Source organism: Suricata suricatta, chromosome 2 (genome assembly GCF_006229205.1).
Source record: "Suricata suricatta isolate VVHF042 chromosome 2, meerkat_22Aug2017_6uvM2_HiC, whole genome shotgun sequence".
In the NCBI taxonomy this organism is placed as follows: Eukaryota; Metazoa; Chordata; class Mammalia; order Carnivora; family Herpestidae; genus Suricata; species Suricata suricatta.
Genome location: NC_043701.1, coordinates 81,515,471 through 81,531,697, shown reverse-complemented (window position 1 = coordinate 81,531,697; position 16,227 = coordinate 81,515,471). Strand labels below are relative to the sequence as shown.

Here is a 16,227-nt window from a genome sequence, read left to right as displayed (position 1 = left end):
TCACACAGCAGGTAAAAGGCAAGCACCAGGCACTTCTGTCAGCAAGGCGGCTGCGGGCAGCCAAAGGTCAAAGAATCATCTGTATTGAGAGGATGATTTGCTGAACCCAATCTAAAGTTCTTCCAGTCTAAATCCATCAGGCAGTGCTCAATGTCTAGAGCTACAGTAGCTAGCTTTGAGTTCAACTCTGTATTGTGGAATTTGAACCATTGAAACACCCATCACCACAAAAAACCTCCATGAATCTTGTTAAAAAAACAGGAAGAGCTTCTGCCAATAGCTGAGAAATAAATTCCTTCTTTCCTGCTGCTTGGACCACAGCATAATGAGGGCTCCCAAGCTCTCTCTGCAGTAATAAAACAAATGCCCAGGCATTTTCTTTTGATGTGTTCCAGTTTAAAAGTTTAGAGTTGATGCCTTTTCATTCTTCATTTATCTTCCCTTGTAAATATTTCTCTACCCTTTCCAATATCTAAGGTCTACGCATTTTCAAAGTCTAATTCACTCCTTCTCCAATTTCAGTTGTATAACTTTATGTTCTGGGTCAAATTTTGGGCTAAATAAACATACCTCAGGCTACAGCCCTGCGAATACCTCTGGCAGCAAATTAACTCAAACAAATGTTTTGGTTGGGTGGTGAGGCTGTTTTTTAATAATCTTTCTGATCTGCCTGGAGGTCCAAGGATAGACTAGGTGAACTCCCAAAGGCTTTCTAACTTGGTAGTTTCTGCCACATTCATAGAAGGTTCTTGAAGTTTGTTGAAGTGGTTGGTTTAAAATTTCACCACCAGAGGGTGCTACTTGTTTGCTTCTAAGATTCATTTCACTACCAGGTTTGAAAGACGGAGGCCCTGTAACCTAGACTCATGCCTGCAGGGACCAGCATTACCCAGGAAAGCTTTCTGGAAGACCTGGAGGCAACACTCCATCTACCTCAAGGAATCAGATTTCACTTTGCTTTGAATATTATGTGTTTGGAACCAAAACTGAAAATCTGTAGCTTGCACAAACCCAACTGCACTAATTTATATATTTGCTGTAAAACAAGTAAGGCATTCGAATCATTTTTCATCCTCCTGGCTTTTGCTCAGTATTTACTACATAATGACAATGAACCCCCAACTCTGACACCCTCTTCACCACACCAAACAATAAAATAACATAAAATAAAAAGAGAATTTTCCCAGCTATACCAATCATGCTATTTTCCAACAATGTAAACTCCTCTTATCACATATACCTCTTCTGCTTGGGTGCAATTTCTTATTTCTAGGGAGCATTTTCTCAGGTTCAATTTCTCTTACTGTATTTTTTTGATTGACCAGGATTTGCACGTGAATTTTCCACTTGACAGTTTTTGGTATGCATGGATTTCAGTTCCCATCCACCTATGTGAAGTGTGCATGGAAAACATTTTTAAATTTTAGATTTTAAGTTTTAAATGGTAAGACATTCTAATATATTGTCATCGGAATGGCAAAGCCAATCACGGGCAAGCAAAGTTTTTCTATAAAGTGCCAGACTTTATAGTAAAGATTTTTGGCTATGTGAGGTGTAAGTTCTCTGCCACAGCTACTCGGTCCTACCATAATAGCAAGAAAGTAGCCATAGAGACTATAGACACCAATGACTGGCTGTGACTGTAATTCAAAATGCTTTATTTTGAGGAACAGGTGGTGTGTGGCTATTTGCTGACTCCTGAAAACGATGAATCCTAATGTACAGACTGTTCTTCTTGATATAATTCCACAAAATTTCTACGATGTCACCCTGTGATGATACTATCCTTCCTCATACGGCTTTGACCATGTGTTTAGCCTAAGTAATCCATTTTAAAGTTCACGGGACCATTGCGGAAGTGCTACGGGGCTCCCTGTCCAGAGCCTTCAAAATCTGAGCCAAAGGAGACTTAGATTTTCAAGAGTGTCATTATGTTTATGACCTATGAAGATCTGTTGTGGTAAGACATAGAATCAAGAAGGATGTGACACCCTGGCAATTTCTCCTAGAGAAAATATGGAAAGCAAACAAAAGACAGAGTTTATTTACCTTCGGACTGATGCGTAGCCAGAGGAGTCTGGGTCTCCTTGGAGTACGACACGACTTCCCTGGGCAGGAAATCCACTTGGGTGACCTTCGACACCCCTAGCCTGTGCGGTCTTCGTCTGTAAGTAACAGAGGACGAACGCTTAAAGAGGGAAGGCATTCTCTGCAGGAGAGCTGTCAGCAATAATGCACAGGGCCAACTTGAACCCCACCCTGCACTTTCTCAGCGCAAGGGGCTTGGGCTGGAAGCTGGGACACTTGGCTTCTTGGCCCACTTTGGCCCTAATTTGCTGGTGATGTCAGATAGGTCCCTCAAGGTCTTGGCCTGGCTCAGAGAAGACGCTTCCGTTCTGAGCACCTGTGATTTGGCTTGTTTTAAATCAGTAAAGGGAATTTTCATTGGTAATACAAGATTCTAGCCTCTTACATGAGATGGACAAAGGAAAAGTAGTGATTGTCAAGTCAGAAGGAAAGAAAGGTAATTTCTTAATGGGGTAACATCTTCACTATGAGAAGATCAAGAGGAGCACATTCCAAGGGGGACTATAACACTTCTCAGTTCCCCAGGAGGAAGTAACACAGATCAGCATGTGAATTTGGTTAAAGGCACATTGCTACAGCACAGGTGAGTGAAGAGGCCACTGGGCTAAGAGTGATAGGTTTTAGCTTGTAATTCCCCAACTGTGACCATGTGAAAAAGTTTCTAAGTATTTATGTCACACTTCAAGTGTTTTCAGATGTCTCTAACACCTACCACGTCCTCTGTCCTCATAACACCTCTGGGAGGCATATGGGAAGATGGTATCGCAATCTCCATTTTATAGAGGAGGAAAATGAAATGCAGTGGAAAAGACATGTCCAAGTATATAGAACTCATAAATGGTTAAAGTACCATTGGCCCGAATCCTGGCCCAGTGCCTTTTCCACCAAGCCAGCTCCTACCTAGGGTTCTTAATGGTGGTTTCTGAGCTACTGCAGAAATCTAAAGTGCCTCCTGAGTCACCTAGGAACATCTAAATCACGGCAGCAGCAGAGTCTGGTGGTTAAGCACATAGACTCCAGCCTCCCACTTACCAGTTGTGTGTGTGATCTTAAACAAGATACCTAACCTCTCTGCACCTCTGTTTTGTCATCTATAAAATGGAGATATTACTAGCACTTGCTATTAGGATTATTATGGTAATGTGTATGTACTACACACATATAATGCATATACCAAATATATATTATGTACACATATGTACATAATTTCCACACTTACATCTTAAAACAGTTTCTGGAATATTATTTTTAACAAATAGACTTAATATTAGAATGTGGCATATTCTACTGTGTTTTTTAGAGATTTCTAGGCATAGAGTATTTGTGCTTCTCTCTGAGAGAAAGAAAAAGGTGAAATAAATGCATACCTCAGTAGCCCATGCAGGAAATCCTAGCTACATTCCCTAGCTTTCTATGGCCAGTAGAAGCACTTTTTATTCATATTATTGATTTAAAAAAATTGTTTTTAAGTTTATTTATTTCTGAGATGGAGAGAAACAGAGCATGAGCAGGGGAGGGGCAGAAGTGAGAGGGAGACAGAATCTGAAGCAGGCTCCAGGTTCTGAACTGTTAGCACAGGGCTTGAACCCACAAACTGAACCATGAGATCATGACCGGAGCCAATGTCAGACACCCAACCAAATGGGCTACCCAGGTGCCCCCATATTATTGATTTTAATTATTACTAGCAGATGGCACAGATTCATTGTATTTTTAGTACTACTTCTACTAATAAAATGAAAAAAAAATGCAGGTCACAGCTAGAAATTTCCTGGTGCAATCTCCAAGCATTCTAGGAAAACAAATGTGTCTTCTTTTGTGGGAGTTACTCAAACAACTGAGATGATATCTAAGATGTGTACAAAGTAGATGTGCACAAAGTTCTATAAATGTCAGTTTTAAGAACAAGCCTGTTTGGCCATCTCTAAAGTGCCAGTAAGCACAACCTCAGTCATAGCTCCACACAGGCCTGGGCCTCACAGGCGTCACTCGCTCAGAAGTCTGCACCACAGAGGGCCAAGCTGGGCCCCCAGAACTCCCTGCGGCCTCCTCACACAGAATTGGTGGAAAACACACAAAATACACTAGAAACAAAGTTGCCAAGCAAGGTAACTAGCTCAAAGTTTCAAAGTAAGAAATTCAGGCATTACTTTAACATCTTAAGTGAGAGAAGAATGTTTTCTTTCCTGAACTGGGTCTTTCTCAAGGCACGTGAAAAAGTAAGCATGAATAGACACCGCAGCACCGCTTGGGGTACTGCCCCTCCTGCTGTTTCACAGCCCAGAGCATCTTTCTGACGTTGTGAGAGGTCGGCTGCATCACACAAGTAAAGAGATGGAAAAGAAACACGTGCTTGTATGACAGCCCCACCTTTTCCAGTGGAGTCGCCCCTGGCATGAAGGGGTCCGCCTGGATCCCAAAGTTCTATGGGCATCTGTGTGAGGCCCAGAGATCTCCACACTCCCACTGAAAGGCACCAACACCTTCGAGATTCTAGGGTTTCTTGTCAATGGGACATAAGTCAGAGGCCTGTCTTGCTGGGTAACCAGCAGCAGGCGTGGAAATAGGAGGCTGACGTATAATGTGATAATCCACCATGGCAAATCAAAGCCAACTGGTAAGATAGTCTGGAGTAATGGTTAAGTCATGGACTCATTCAGAAACAAATCTGGGTTCAAATCTATGCTTGATCACTTACCAACTGAATGGTAGGTGAAAGCTTTGGATAAGTGACAAACCCTGCTAAGCCACAAGCTTCTTATCTGTTAAAATGGGGACATATCATTGAGTGGTTGTGAAGACAGAATGAAGCTATTCTTGTAAATCATACTTGTAAAGCACTTGCTTCTGTGGCTGGCACATAGCAAGCAAGCTCCTGGCTTATACATCTCTACTTTTAATTTATCTTTTTGATAATGCTTGTGTTTGTTTTTAAAAACCAGAGAAGACAGATTTATGAATGCTCTATATTTAAGATTCTTTAAGACAGCAGATTCGAAGATTATCTCTTTCAATGAAGCATAAGAATCACACACTAATGGCTTTATATGGGCACACTGAGTCTGTTTGCTTTTCCTTTAACTGAAAGTATTCTCACTTCTCAGCTTTCAAAACTTAGCTTGCTTAAGTGAGCTTATCTCTCTACACAAAATATTTTCCTTTCTCAAGAACCATCAGAAAGTGTCAGCCAGTCCCTTACTGGTGCTGTATTTGCAAGCTCAGGATCCCAATTCAACCCATGCCATGGAGAATAAATAAAAGCTAAGGTGTGATCAAGTGACTCTCTCAATGTGCTGATTGGTTGATACATCAGTAAACTTGTGGTCCTTTCCCCTTGAGGGTGAGTCTGTCTCAAATGATTTATAATTTTAAAGCAACCTCTTATAACCCTTCTTACAGGGTAATGGATATATTACTGTATCTTTTCATGCAGTCTCCACATCAATTAAGCTGCATTTATAGCAAATGATTTTATTCTTTGTGGCTATTCTACTGTTTGCTTTAGTAACTATGTGGTTACAATGCATATAAACACTTTTTATACATTATCTTATTATATCCTCATTATAATTTTATATCCTATTCCAATTTTACACTTGAGAAAATTAAGATTCAGTGATAGTCATTTGCCCCAAATCACAAAGGTAGTAAGTGATCGACCCAGATCTTGGCTCTGTCAAACAGCAAGTTCATGTTCTTAGAAATTGTTCTCTGTTGACCTTGTCCTTCAATTTTTTTCCTAATGCCTTATGAGAATCGTCTCACTGAGGCACACGCTTACAACCTAATATAGTAGAGGGTCAAGCACATGTGATCATTTATAAGTATGAGAAAGGATCCCTGAGGTCTAAATTTTTAGGACATAATAGAAGGATCCTGTCTGCAAGGTGAGTAGCACACAGCGGTTCCCAGTCCTAGCTGGTTGAGACAGGCTGGCCAGTAGGTGGCGCCCTTCCACAGCAAAGACCTTCCTCTTAGGCACATTCTCTGAGTCCTCCATTCTGAGTATTATTTCCTAGACCAGTCATTGGGGCTGCATGTCTGTGGACCAAGAATCCATCCAGTATAGGACTCTGTGACTGAGGCCTTCTTCAACTTCCCTTTTCGTAGAAAAATATTTCTACAATTTTATCAGGTGACAAAATTATTATAAAATGCTTAAGAAATGAAGTACACAGTAGTTATTTCCTTTAAGTATGAACTTTGAGCATCATGTATTTTTATTCAAGCCTTATGAGTTCATATTTCTTTTATACAAGGATATAAATTAAACTGCATAGCAATAGGAAAAAAAACCCTAGGTAGCACTAATGTTACTATAATTCCTTTTCCTTCTAATCTGGCTATAAATTCCATGCTGGCTCCTCAGTTCTGGCTCTGAGATTGCTTAGCTGCCATTCCACTATCCGGCCTGCAAAGCTCATGCTCTCACCTACACTAAAAGTCCTGGAAACCTCCTCTCCAACTAGTCCTGTCAACCTGGCTGAACAAGCTGGCTGAGCAAAGTTGCAATGTTTCTTCTATAAAGAAAGATCAGATTTTGATAAAGAATAAAAAGTGAAGCTATCTGAAGTCTGAGAAGGTCACTTGCTGGTGCTCGGGATGTAAACATTTACAGTTCACCATAAGCATAGTCCAATCTACCCCAGTTCTGTCCATTTGTCCTTGATGGGAAATCTACTCCCTTGAATGAGTGGAGACAGATCCCTATTCCTTTTTCTGTTTGGGGTTCAACTGATATCTATCCAACCACAGTAAGGTTAGCATGGCTTTGCTAAGCTGCTGACAAAGTTTTGTTATTCAAGAAAGAGGAAAACCCCAAGTGTAACTTAAGCATTGTCTATGATGTCTACCAAAGTTGAAAAAAATAATGGTTATATCCCAAATAGAAGGATTCTGTCCTATCATTAACAGCATGAGAAACATGTGCATTGCCACTGGAATTCTAATAAATATATACTATGTGGCTCCCATTTCAAAAGTAGATGAAAGTTGAAGAAAAACTTTACTGATATTTTTTAAGTGATTAATACACTAAACATTCTTTAATACTAAAGAGAAAAAACACTTGCAAAGCAAAGAGTTATCTGCCAAAACGGGATACCCTGGTCTTGTGCCTATGTTTTGAAAAGATCCATTCTTTTAAAGCCATGAGCATCAGAACCTCAGCTTCTAAGGCTGGTGCATCTGCGACCTGAAAATATGGAGACAGCCATTGTTTTGAGCCTACATGTGGAGTGCTAAGGAACACCCACCAGATGTCGAAGAAATTACTATCTATTGCCTCTAAAAATAAAGATGGGGTGCCTGGGTGGCTCAGTCAGTTGAGCATCAGGTCATGCACGATCTCGCGGTTTGTGAGTTCAAGCTCCGTGTCAGGCTCCGTGCTGACAGCTTGGAGTCTGGAGCCTGCTTTGGATGCTGTCTCTCTCTCTCTCTCTCTCTCTCTCTCTGCCCCTCCCCTACTCATGATCTGACTTTCTCTTTCTCTCTCAAAAATAAATAAACACTAAAAAAATTTTTTTAAGAATAAAGGCGAAGAATTTAGACAGGAAAATAATTTTGACAGGGCAAGGATCTGGCGGGGTGGTTATGGACGGCAAGGGGGAACCTCTGTTCCCTTTGATTAGATATGTAAGATGAAACATGCCTTAATTTTTTTATTGAAATAATATTTGCATACTATAAAATTCCCCTCTTTAACGTATACAATTTAGTGGCTTTAGGATAATCACCAAGATATGTAACCATCACCACCATTTAAGTGTACAATGTTTTCTTACTCCCTGAAGAAATTCTGTACCCACTGACAGTCACTTCCCATGATCCCTGTCCCCAGACCTTGGCAACCACTAATCTACTATCTACTTTCATATAATTGGAATGATATGATATATGGCCTTTTATATCTTACTTCTTTCACACAGTAATGTTTTAAGATTTATCCATGTTATAACATGTATCAGTATGTCATTCCTTTTTATTGATGAATAATATTCCATTGTATGGATATATATTATGTTTAATTCATTCAAAAGTTGATAGACATTTGCATTGTTTCCATTTTAGGTTATTATAAAAATATTATAAAATATTATATATTAACTATTATAAAAATATTACAAAAACTGCATATAAGCTTTTATGTGGATATACAGTTTCAGTTCTCTTGGAATTGAATCAAATTCTCTCCGAATGAGTATAAACCTAGCAGGGGAATTGTAGGGTCAATATGGCAATTCTATGTCTCACCTTGTGAGGAACTACCAGACTGTTTTCTAAAGTGGCTTCATCACTTTATATAATCACTAACATTGTACAAGGGTTCCAATTTCTCCACATCCTTGTCTACTTTTATTAACTTTTCATTATAGTGAGTGTGAAGTGGTATCCCAATGTGATTTTGATTTGCATGTTCCTCATGGCTAATGGTGTTAAGCATCTTTTCATGTGCTTATTCACCGTCTTTAGAAAAATGTCTATTCAAATTTTTTTGCTTACTTTAAAACTGTGTTCTTTGTCTTTTTATTGTTGGGTTATAAGAGATTGTTTATATATTCGGGATACTAGATTCTTATCAAATATGACTCACAAATGTCTTCTCCCATTCTTTGGGCGGTCTTTTTACTTTCTTGATGATGTCTTTTAAAATGCAAGAGTTTTTTGGGGCTCCTGGCTGGCTCAGTCGGTTAAGCATCCCACTTCAGCTCAGGTCATGATCTCACAGTTTGTGGGTTTGAGCCCTGCGTCAGGCTCTGTGCTGACAGCTCAGAGCCTAGAGCCTGCTTCAGATTCTGTGTCTTCCTGTCTCCCTGCCCCTCCTCTGCTTGTGCTGTCTCTCTCTGTGTCTCAACAATAAATAATGTTTTTAAAAAATTAAAGTATAAAAGTTTTCACTTTGAACAAAGTCAAATTCATCTATTTTTTTCATTAACTGTTTGTACATTTGATGTCATATAAGAAATCACTGCCCAGCCCAAGGCCATGAAGACTTACACCACTTTTCTCCTAAAAGTTTTTTCTAGTTTTAGTTCTTACATTTAGATTTTTGGCCTATTTTGAGTTAACTTTATAGATGTTGTGAAGTAGGGGTCTCACTTCATTCTTTTGCATTTGGATATCCAGCTGCCCATGCCTAATTTTTTTTTTTAATATTCAGTAACAAGACTGAGCAGGAGGTCAGGGAAAGGCTTTGTCATGAATATTATTCCTCACTGATACCTACCTGCCCAAGCAGTAGCCAAATCTGGCTGTAGAAGGATGGATTCCAGAAAAGGACCAAAAGCTTCCAAGGCTCTCATGAGAGCTCTCAGAGTACCTGAACATGCTTCCATCACTGCTCGGAGCAGCATCAAATTCTTCCTGAATCACTTAGACAAGATACAACTCATATTCTCTCTAATGTTCTAATTTCAAACCACAGTGAACATATAAGCAAACTTGATGTTCCGGCATTTCATATTCAGGACCAGTGAAGAAAACTGCATAAATATTGTTGTACTATCCCTTCTGGACTCATAGAGGGACCCGACAATATCAGAGAACTGCTTCCAGACAGCTGAAGCTTTAAGCAAGATGGCTCTCTTCTCAGAATCTCACAGATGCCATTAGCTAATTCTTAAAGACATGTTTATATCAGAGTGCATGATTCACTTTGTAATTCTTCATCAGTATTGGGAAGAAAGACTGAGCCTGACATTAGTAGGAGTTTTTTTAATGCCACAATGCACACATCTGTAGGAAGACACAGAAAAGCCAGAAAAAAAATATATATTTCAGGCATCCAACAAACCCTACAAAGTTTAAAAATTGTGAATCACAAAAGACTGTCAATAGTGATCCGGGAATAGCAGTCTCAGAGTGATCAACGCCTGGAAACCATAATGCTGGGCGATATATCAGTCAGATCCAGATCTAGTGGCAGGAGTGAGGTAGATAATGTGGCCGTCAAGAGCTTAGGTCAAAAGCCAGTGTGAGGCCTCAGAAGCCAGGGAACCAAAGAGGGTCACTGCAATAATGGGAATTCTCTGGAACTCATGCAGATAAAACCCGGAATAGATATTCTCAGAGACCAGGAGTTATTTAGACAGATGCCAAAGTAGGTCAAGGCTAAGGAATCAAAGAATGTCTTCATTGGACGCAGACTCAGTCCTGCTGGGTTTTATTCCTGCGTATTTGCATGTGAGTATTTCATCCCATGATGCATTAATGGGGCTGCCAAAGAATGTTTCTAGTGTTCCTTCTAAAATTTCTTGAGGTTTCTCAAAGAAGATTTCCTAAGACAGCAAGAATGGAAATGGTTCCATTTTCTTTCCTATCCAAACATTGTACGTGGGTATGTACAGTGGCTTTGACAACTGGAAAAGGAACTACTTCAGCCAACATCATTATCAGCAACCACAATTTTTGAAGCATGACACTACGCCTGATCCTAACATTATGAGCAGAATAAAGAGATCAAACATATATATCAAAAGGCAAATAGAATGAAAGGTAGCAAACAGTAAGACCCAACATGAGTGATCCACACAGTAAGTGGGACAGGAGAGTATAATGGACAGATTACTAAACGCTTCAATAAATAAAGCTTCACTGAGACTGAAGGCCTGATGTGAGTCTTGAAGGATAAGATAGGTGGGTCTACTCAGGTAGGTAGAAATGAATGAGGAGGGTGACCTAGGGAAGCCATCTTGTGCAAAAGATCTGGAGACTGAATTCACATTTTACACCTGACAGATCAAGTTTTCAGAAAAAAGTTTTAAGCTGAAGAGCAATGGAAAATTAAGTGTAGAGAGATACACTGTGAGCACATTCTTAGATGGCTTAAAATCTTGGGCTAAAGAACTTGAACTTTATGCTGTAGATAATGAAAAATTACCAAAAGTTACTATCGACCACTGCAAAGAAACATTTCAAATATGTTAGTATAGCAACCTTGGAAAGAATGGTGCCAAATCTCTCTTTGACAAGTATCTAGAGGCCCTGTGCAGGATCTTACAAGCTAAGTGTGGGGGAATCGTAAAAGGATCTACAAGCAGAGGGTTGGTGTGTTCAGTAAACAAACTCAAATATATTTTTCTTATTTAATTGGCCATAGGGAAAGCTCCATATCATGGTGCAGGTGGAGAGGAGGGTACAGAATACAGACATGCAATTTACACTTTCAGGACCTGCTCAAATCTGTTTGGTGGTGGTTTCCATTTGATGATGAGTTTCCATTTTCTATGTTCACATTTTAAAAATCATCTGAGGAGGTATTTATTTCGTTTCCATGATATTTACTTCTTACTGTGCAGAGATATTAGTTTGGCAGCTAAAGTATTTTTGCTGAACAGAAGCAAATGTCAAGTCTGGCTTAGTCAACAGGCATAGCCAAAGGGTTTGCCTTGAATTTAATAACACTAGTAAGTCTTGCAAATTTCTGGGATGAGAGAGCAGTGAAAATAGTCACAGTTAGAATACAGCCTGGCAATGTCAGTGGAGATTCTGCTGTCAAGTGTCCACCTTACACTTGAAAGTTCAGAATTACAAGGTCAGGTGGTACAAAAGTGTGTTCTCTCCAATATTACATTAAAAAAAACAATCAATATAAAAATTTGATAGAAATGGTCTTTTACTGACTTTATGTTCGTGAACAACCTTCTATAGGAGTTGCAACATAAAACTATAAATTTAAACAGTTCTTTGAGTCACCTAGTACCAAAATATACACGTCCTTGCCAACTGGTCACATTCATTTTTCTGAAATGGAAATAAAAAAAGAATAAACTTCTCTGAAAATCCTGCTGCTAGGGTGGAACAGAAAATATCCTCTACCTGCTTACTCAAGGTTCTTGAGAACAGAAAACAAAGACTGGCAGATAGCAAGTAGTTTCTCAAGAAATGTTTGAGGACTGGATAAAGAGTATCATAAGGGGTAAGGGAAATGCTTCCTTGTGACTCTCTTATGAATCTGTTAAAACCAATTTATTAAAGTTTTTCATGGGTCAAATTTTATTATATATTTACAGACTCTGAAATGCATTTTACTATTACTTTTTGATATAGACACGTTGTAAGTTGCTGTTCTAATGTATGATTAGGTGTTATTAAAAAGGCAGAGATTGACAGTTCTTGAGTTTGAGCCCCGCATCAGGCTCACTGCTGTCACCTCGGAGCCTGCCTCAGACCTTCTGTCCCCTTCTTTCTCTGCCCCTCCCAGACTCATGCTCTCTCTCTCTTTCTCTCTCTCTCTCTCTCTCTCAAAAATAGATAAAACATTTTTTTAATGCAAAGACTGGGGAGTCTGGGTGGCTTAGTTGGTTAAGTGTCTAACTCTTGGTTTCAGCTCAGGTCATGATCTCACAGTTCATGGGTTCGAGCCCCACATCAGGCTCCACACTGACAATGTGGAGCCTGCTTGGGACACTCTCTCTCTGCCCCTCCTTTGCTCATGTGCTCACTCTCAAAATAAATAGAAGAAATTTTTTTTAAAAAGTAGGCAGAAACTGTCCATTTGCTCAAGAATACAACCCACACTTTTCTCAAGAAAATACTAGACCTTATTACATGGGAAACCTTAAAAATTAATTCAAACCAGGAATTTAAACATCATGTAAGAACATTTGATAAAACTTGAAGAACAAGCAAAAGCAGGGATACTTCATCAAAGGCTAATGAGGTTACTACTGTTCTGTTAGTCAAATGGAAATGGTTTTAAGTGTGAAAAGTCCTCTAAAACTGCCTGGCAAGATTTTCTCAAACACTTACCACTTTCATCAAAAGATGAGACTAACAATGGCCTCAGCTTACTGCATTGAGAGAGTTCTCAGGCCATGGTGCAGGGAAGAAATCCAAATAAAATCTAAAATCTAGCAGACCCCCTAAGTTAAGGAGACAACTGAGAGTCGAGGGATACCAAGCCAGTTAGAATTCACAGGACAAAATAATAGAAAGAATACCACAAAAAGAGAAAACTCAAAAGATCTTCAAAGGGTTGCCCTTGAAAATGGAGCTTGGTACTGGGTGATCTAGTGCAAATATGTGAAGAAATCATCTGAGGCCAAGGAAAGAACTACCTGAAAAATTCAAGGCAACAGTACTGGGCACTCACACAGTTAGTGTCTGTTCCCACCGACTAGGCTAGAAAACTGCAAAATTTATGGGTCATTGTGTACAATGCAGGAATTACTTAGCCCCAGGCTGAGCACTGTAACAGTCCCAACTAAGAAATCTTAAAAGAAGGACTTGAAAGGATCAAACTCTTTCCAAGTGAATTAACTGTATCTCAGAACAAATCTCAAGAAGATTTCTGGAAATTCAAATATAGACAATACCTAACAAACTAATATTCACAATATCTGACATCAACCAAAAATTAGCAGACCTACAAAGAAACGGGGAAAAATGACTATAATGAAAAGATACGTCAATCAATTGCAACTGAACCAGAATTAAAACAGATTAAAACTGTACTTCAAGTGTTCATAAAGTTAAGTAGAAACATGCAAGATTTCTGCTTTTAAGTTTGTTTATTTATTTTGAGAGAGACAGCCAGCACAGAGTCCAATCTGGGGCTTGAACCCACGAACCGCAAGATCATGACCTGAGCTGAAGTCAAAAATTGGAAGGTTAACCAACTGAGACACTGAGGCACCCCACACAATTTCTTTCAAAGACCCAAATTGAACTTCTAGAGAGGAAAATTACAATATATGAAATTAAAAAGTCACTGAGTAGGCTTTTTTTTTGAATACTAGAATTTGCAAAATAAAAGTTTAGTGAACATACAAACAATGGAAATTATCCAAAATAAAACACAGATAGCCTTTCTCTCTCTTCCAGCCATCCAAGATGTCAAAAGGAAAGAAGGCCAAAGGGAAGAAGGTGGCCCCAGCCCCCACTGTTGTGAAGAAGCAGGAGGCCAAGAAGATAGTCAACCCCTGTTTGAGAAAAGGCCCAAGAATTTTGTCTTCTGACAGGACATCCGGCCCAAAAGGGACCTCACACACTTTGTCAAATGGCCCCGCTACATCCTGCTGCAGTGGCAAGGGGTTATTCTCTATAAACATCTAAAAGTACCTCCTGTTATTAACCAATTCACCCAGGCCCTGGACCGCCAAACAGCTATCAACTGCTTAGGCTGGCCCACAAATACAGACCAGAGACCAAGCAAGAGAAGAAGCAGAGATTGCTGGCCTGGGCTGAGAAGAGAGCTGCCATCAAAGGGTTTGTCCCCACTAAGAGGCCACCTGGTATTTGAGCTGGGCTCAACACCATCACCACCTTGGGGGAGAGCAAGAAGGCTCAGCTGGTAGTGACTGCACATGATGAGGATCCTACTGAGCTGGTTGTCTTCCTGCCTGCCCTGTGTCATAAGGTGGGGGTTCCCTACTGCATCAGCAAGAGGAAGGCCAGGCTGGGGAGTCTGTCCAGAGGAAGACTACACCACTGTTGCCTTCACACAGGTTAACTCAGAAGACAAAAGAGCTCTGGCTAATAGGGTGGAAGCCATCAGAACCATTTACAGTGACAGATAGGATGAGATCTACCATCACTGAGGAGGCAATGTCCTGGGTCCAAAGTCAGTGGCTCACATAGCCAAGTTGGAAAATCTCTTATTATTTTAATCTCAGTGATAACTGGCTACTTATACAAAAATAAAAATAATGCAGTGTATGATTTATAACATAATTAAAAATAAAATGTATGACAGCAATATCACAAAAGTCTAGAAGTTAAATATATGTGTATTATGAGGTTCTTGTACTGCACAGGAAGTGGAATAATATCATTTGGAGGTAGGTTGTGATGAGTTAAAGATATATATCATAAACACTAAAGCAACCACTGAAATAATAAAATGAAGAGATACAGCTAATAAGTCAATAAAAAGTTAAAATAGAATAACAAAAAATTCGATACAAAAGGAAGCACCAAAAATAATAATAAAAGGAAAGAAGAATACATAGAACAAATAGAGAACAAATATCAGTATTATAGATTTAAACCCAACCCTATCAATAGTCACATTAAATGCAAACAGTGCAAATATCCCAATTAAAAGGCAGATATTATTAGAATAAAGATACAACACCCAATTACATGTTGCTTATAAGAAATGTACCTTTAATGTAAAGAAACAAATAAAAGTAAAAGTTAAAGAGTCAAAAAAGATATACCATGCTAAGACTAATCAGAAGAAAGCTAGAGTGGCTTTACATTTACATTTATAGTGACATTTATATTTAATGTTAATTAAATTAATTAAATATAAACTTACATTTATATTTCATATTAATATCACAAAGGAGATTCCAGAGCAAAATATATTACCAAGGACAAGGAAGTTCATTTCATAATGATAAAGAGATCAATTTATCAAGAGAGACATAAGAATCCTAAACATTCATGTACCTGATACAAAATTTCAAAATACATGAGGCACAATCCGACAGAATTGCAAGAAATAGAAAAACTCAAAACTGTAGTTGGAAATTTCACTCCTCTAGCAATAATTGATAGAGCCAACAGAAAGAACATCAGCAAAATATATGGAAGACTGAAACAACATAATCAACCAACTTGACCTAACTGATATTTATAGAACATTTACCCAACAACAACACAAGGGCACATAGGACATTTACTAAAACAGATCATACTATGGACCATAAAGTAAGTCTGAACAAATTAAAAGGACACAAATAATACAAAATATGCTCTCTAACCACAAAATAATTTAATTAGAAATTAATAACAGAAAGATCTCTGGAAAACCCCCAAATATGTAGAAACTAAATAACACACTTCCAAATAGCTCATCAGTTAAAGATGAAATAAAAAAGGGAAATTGGGAAGTATTTTGAATTAAATGAAAATAATAGGAATATATCAAAATTTGCAAGCTGCCACTAAGCAGAAGTTAAGAGGAATTTCATAGCACTACAAACTTATGTTAGAAACAAAGAAAGGTCTCAGGGTGCCTGGGTGGCTCAGTCAGTTAGGCATCCAACTCTTGATTTCAGTTCAGGTCATGATCTCACAGTTCTAGGATTAAGCCTGCACCAGGGCTTGGAATTCTCTCTCTCCCTCTCCTTCTACCCCTTCCCCATTCACACACTCTTCCTCTCTCTCAAAATAAATAAACATTAAAAAAAA

The 16,227-nt window shown here is 38.9% G+C and overlaps 1 protein-coding gene across 4 annotated transcripts in view; it reads right to left on the bottom strand.

Moving 5' to 3' along the window:
- DYNC1I1 (dynein cytoplasmic 1 intermediate chain 1) overlaps nt 1-16,227 on the bottom strand; it is a 296,393-nt gene that overhangs the window by 220,171 nt on the left and 59,995 nt on the right. For all 4 annotated transcript variants that reach the window (XM_029929298.1, XM_029929286.1, XM_029929275.1 and 1 more), the window contains one exon: nt 2,050-2,165. In XM_029929298.1, coding sequence (XP_029785158.1) covers nt 2,050-2,165 — 116 coding nt within the window. The remainder of the gene's footprint in view (nt 1-2,049; nt 2,166-16,227) is intronic.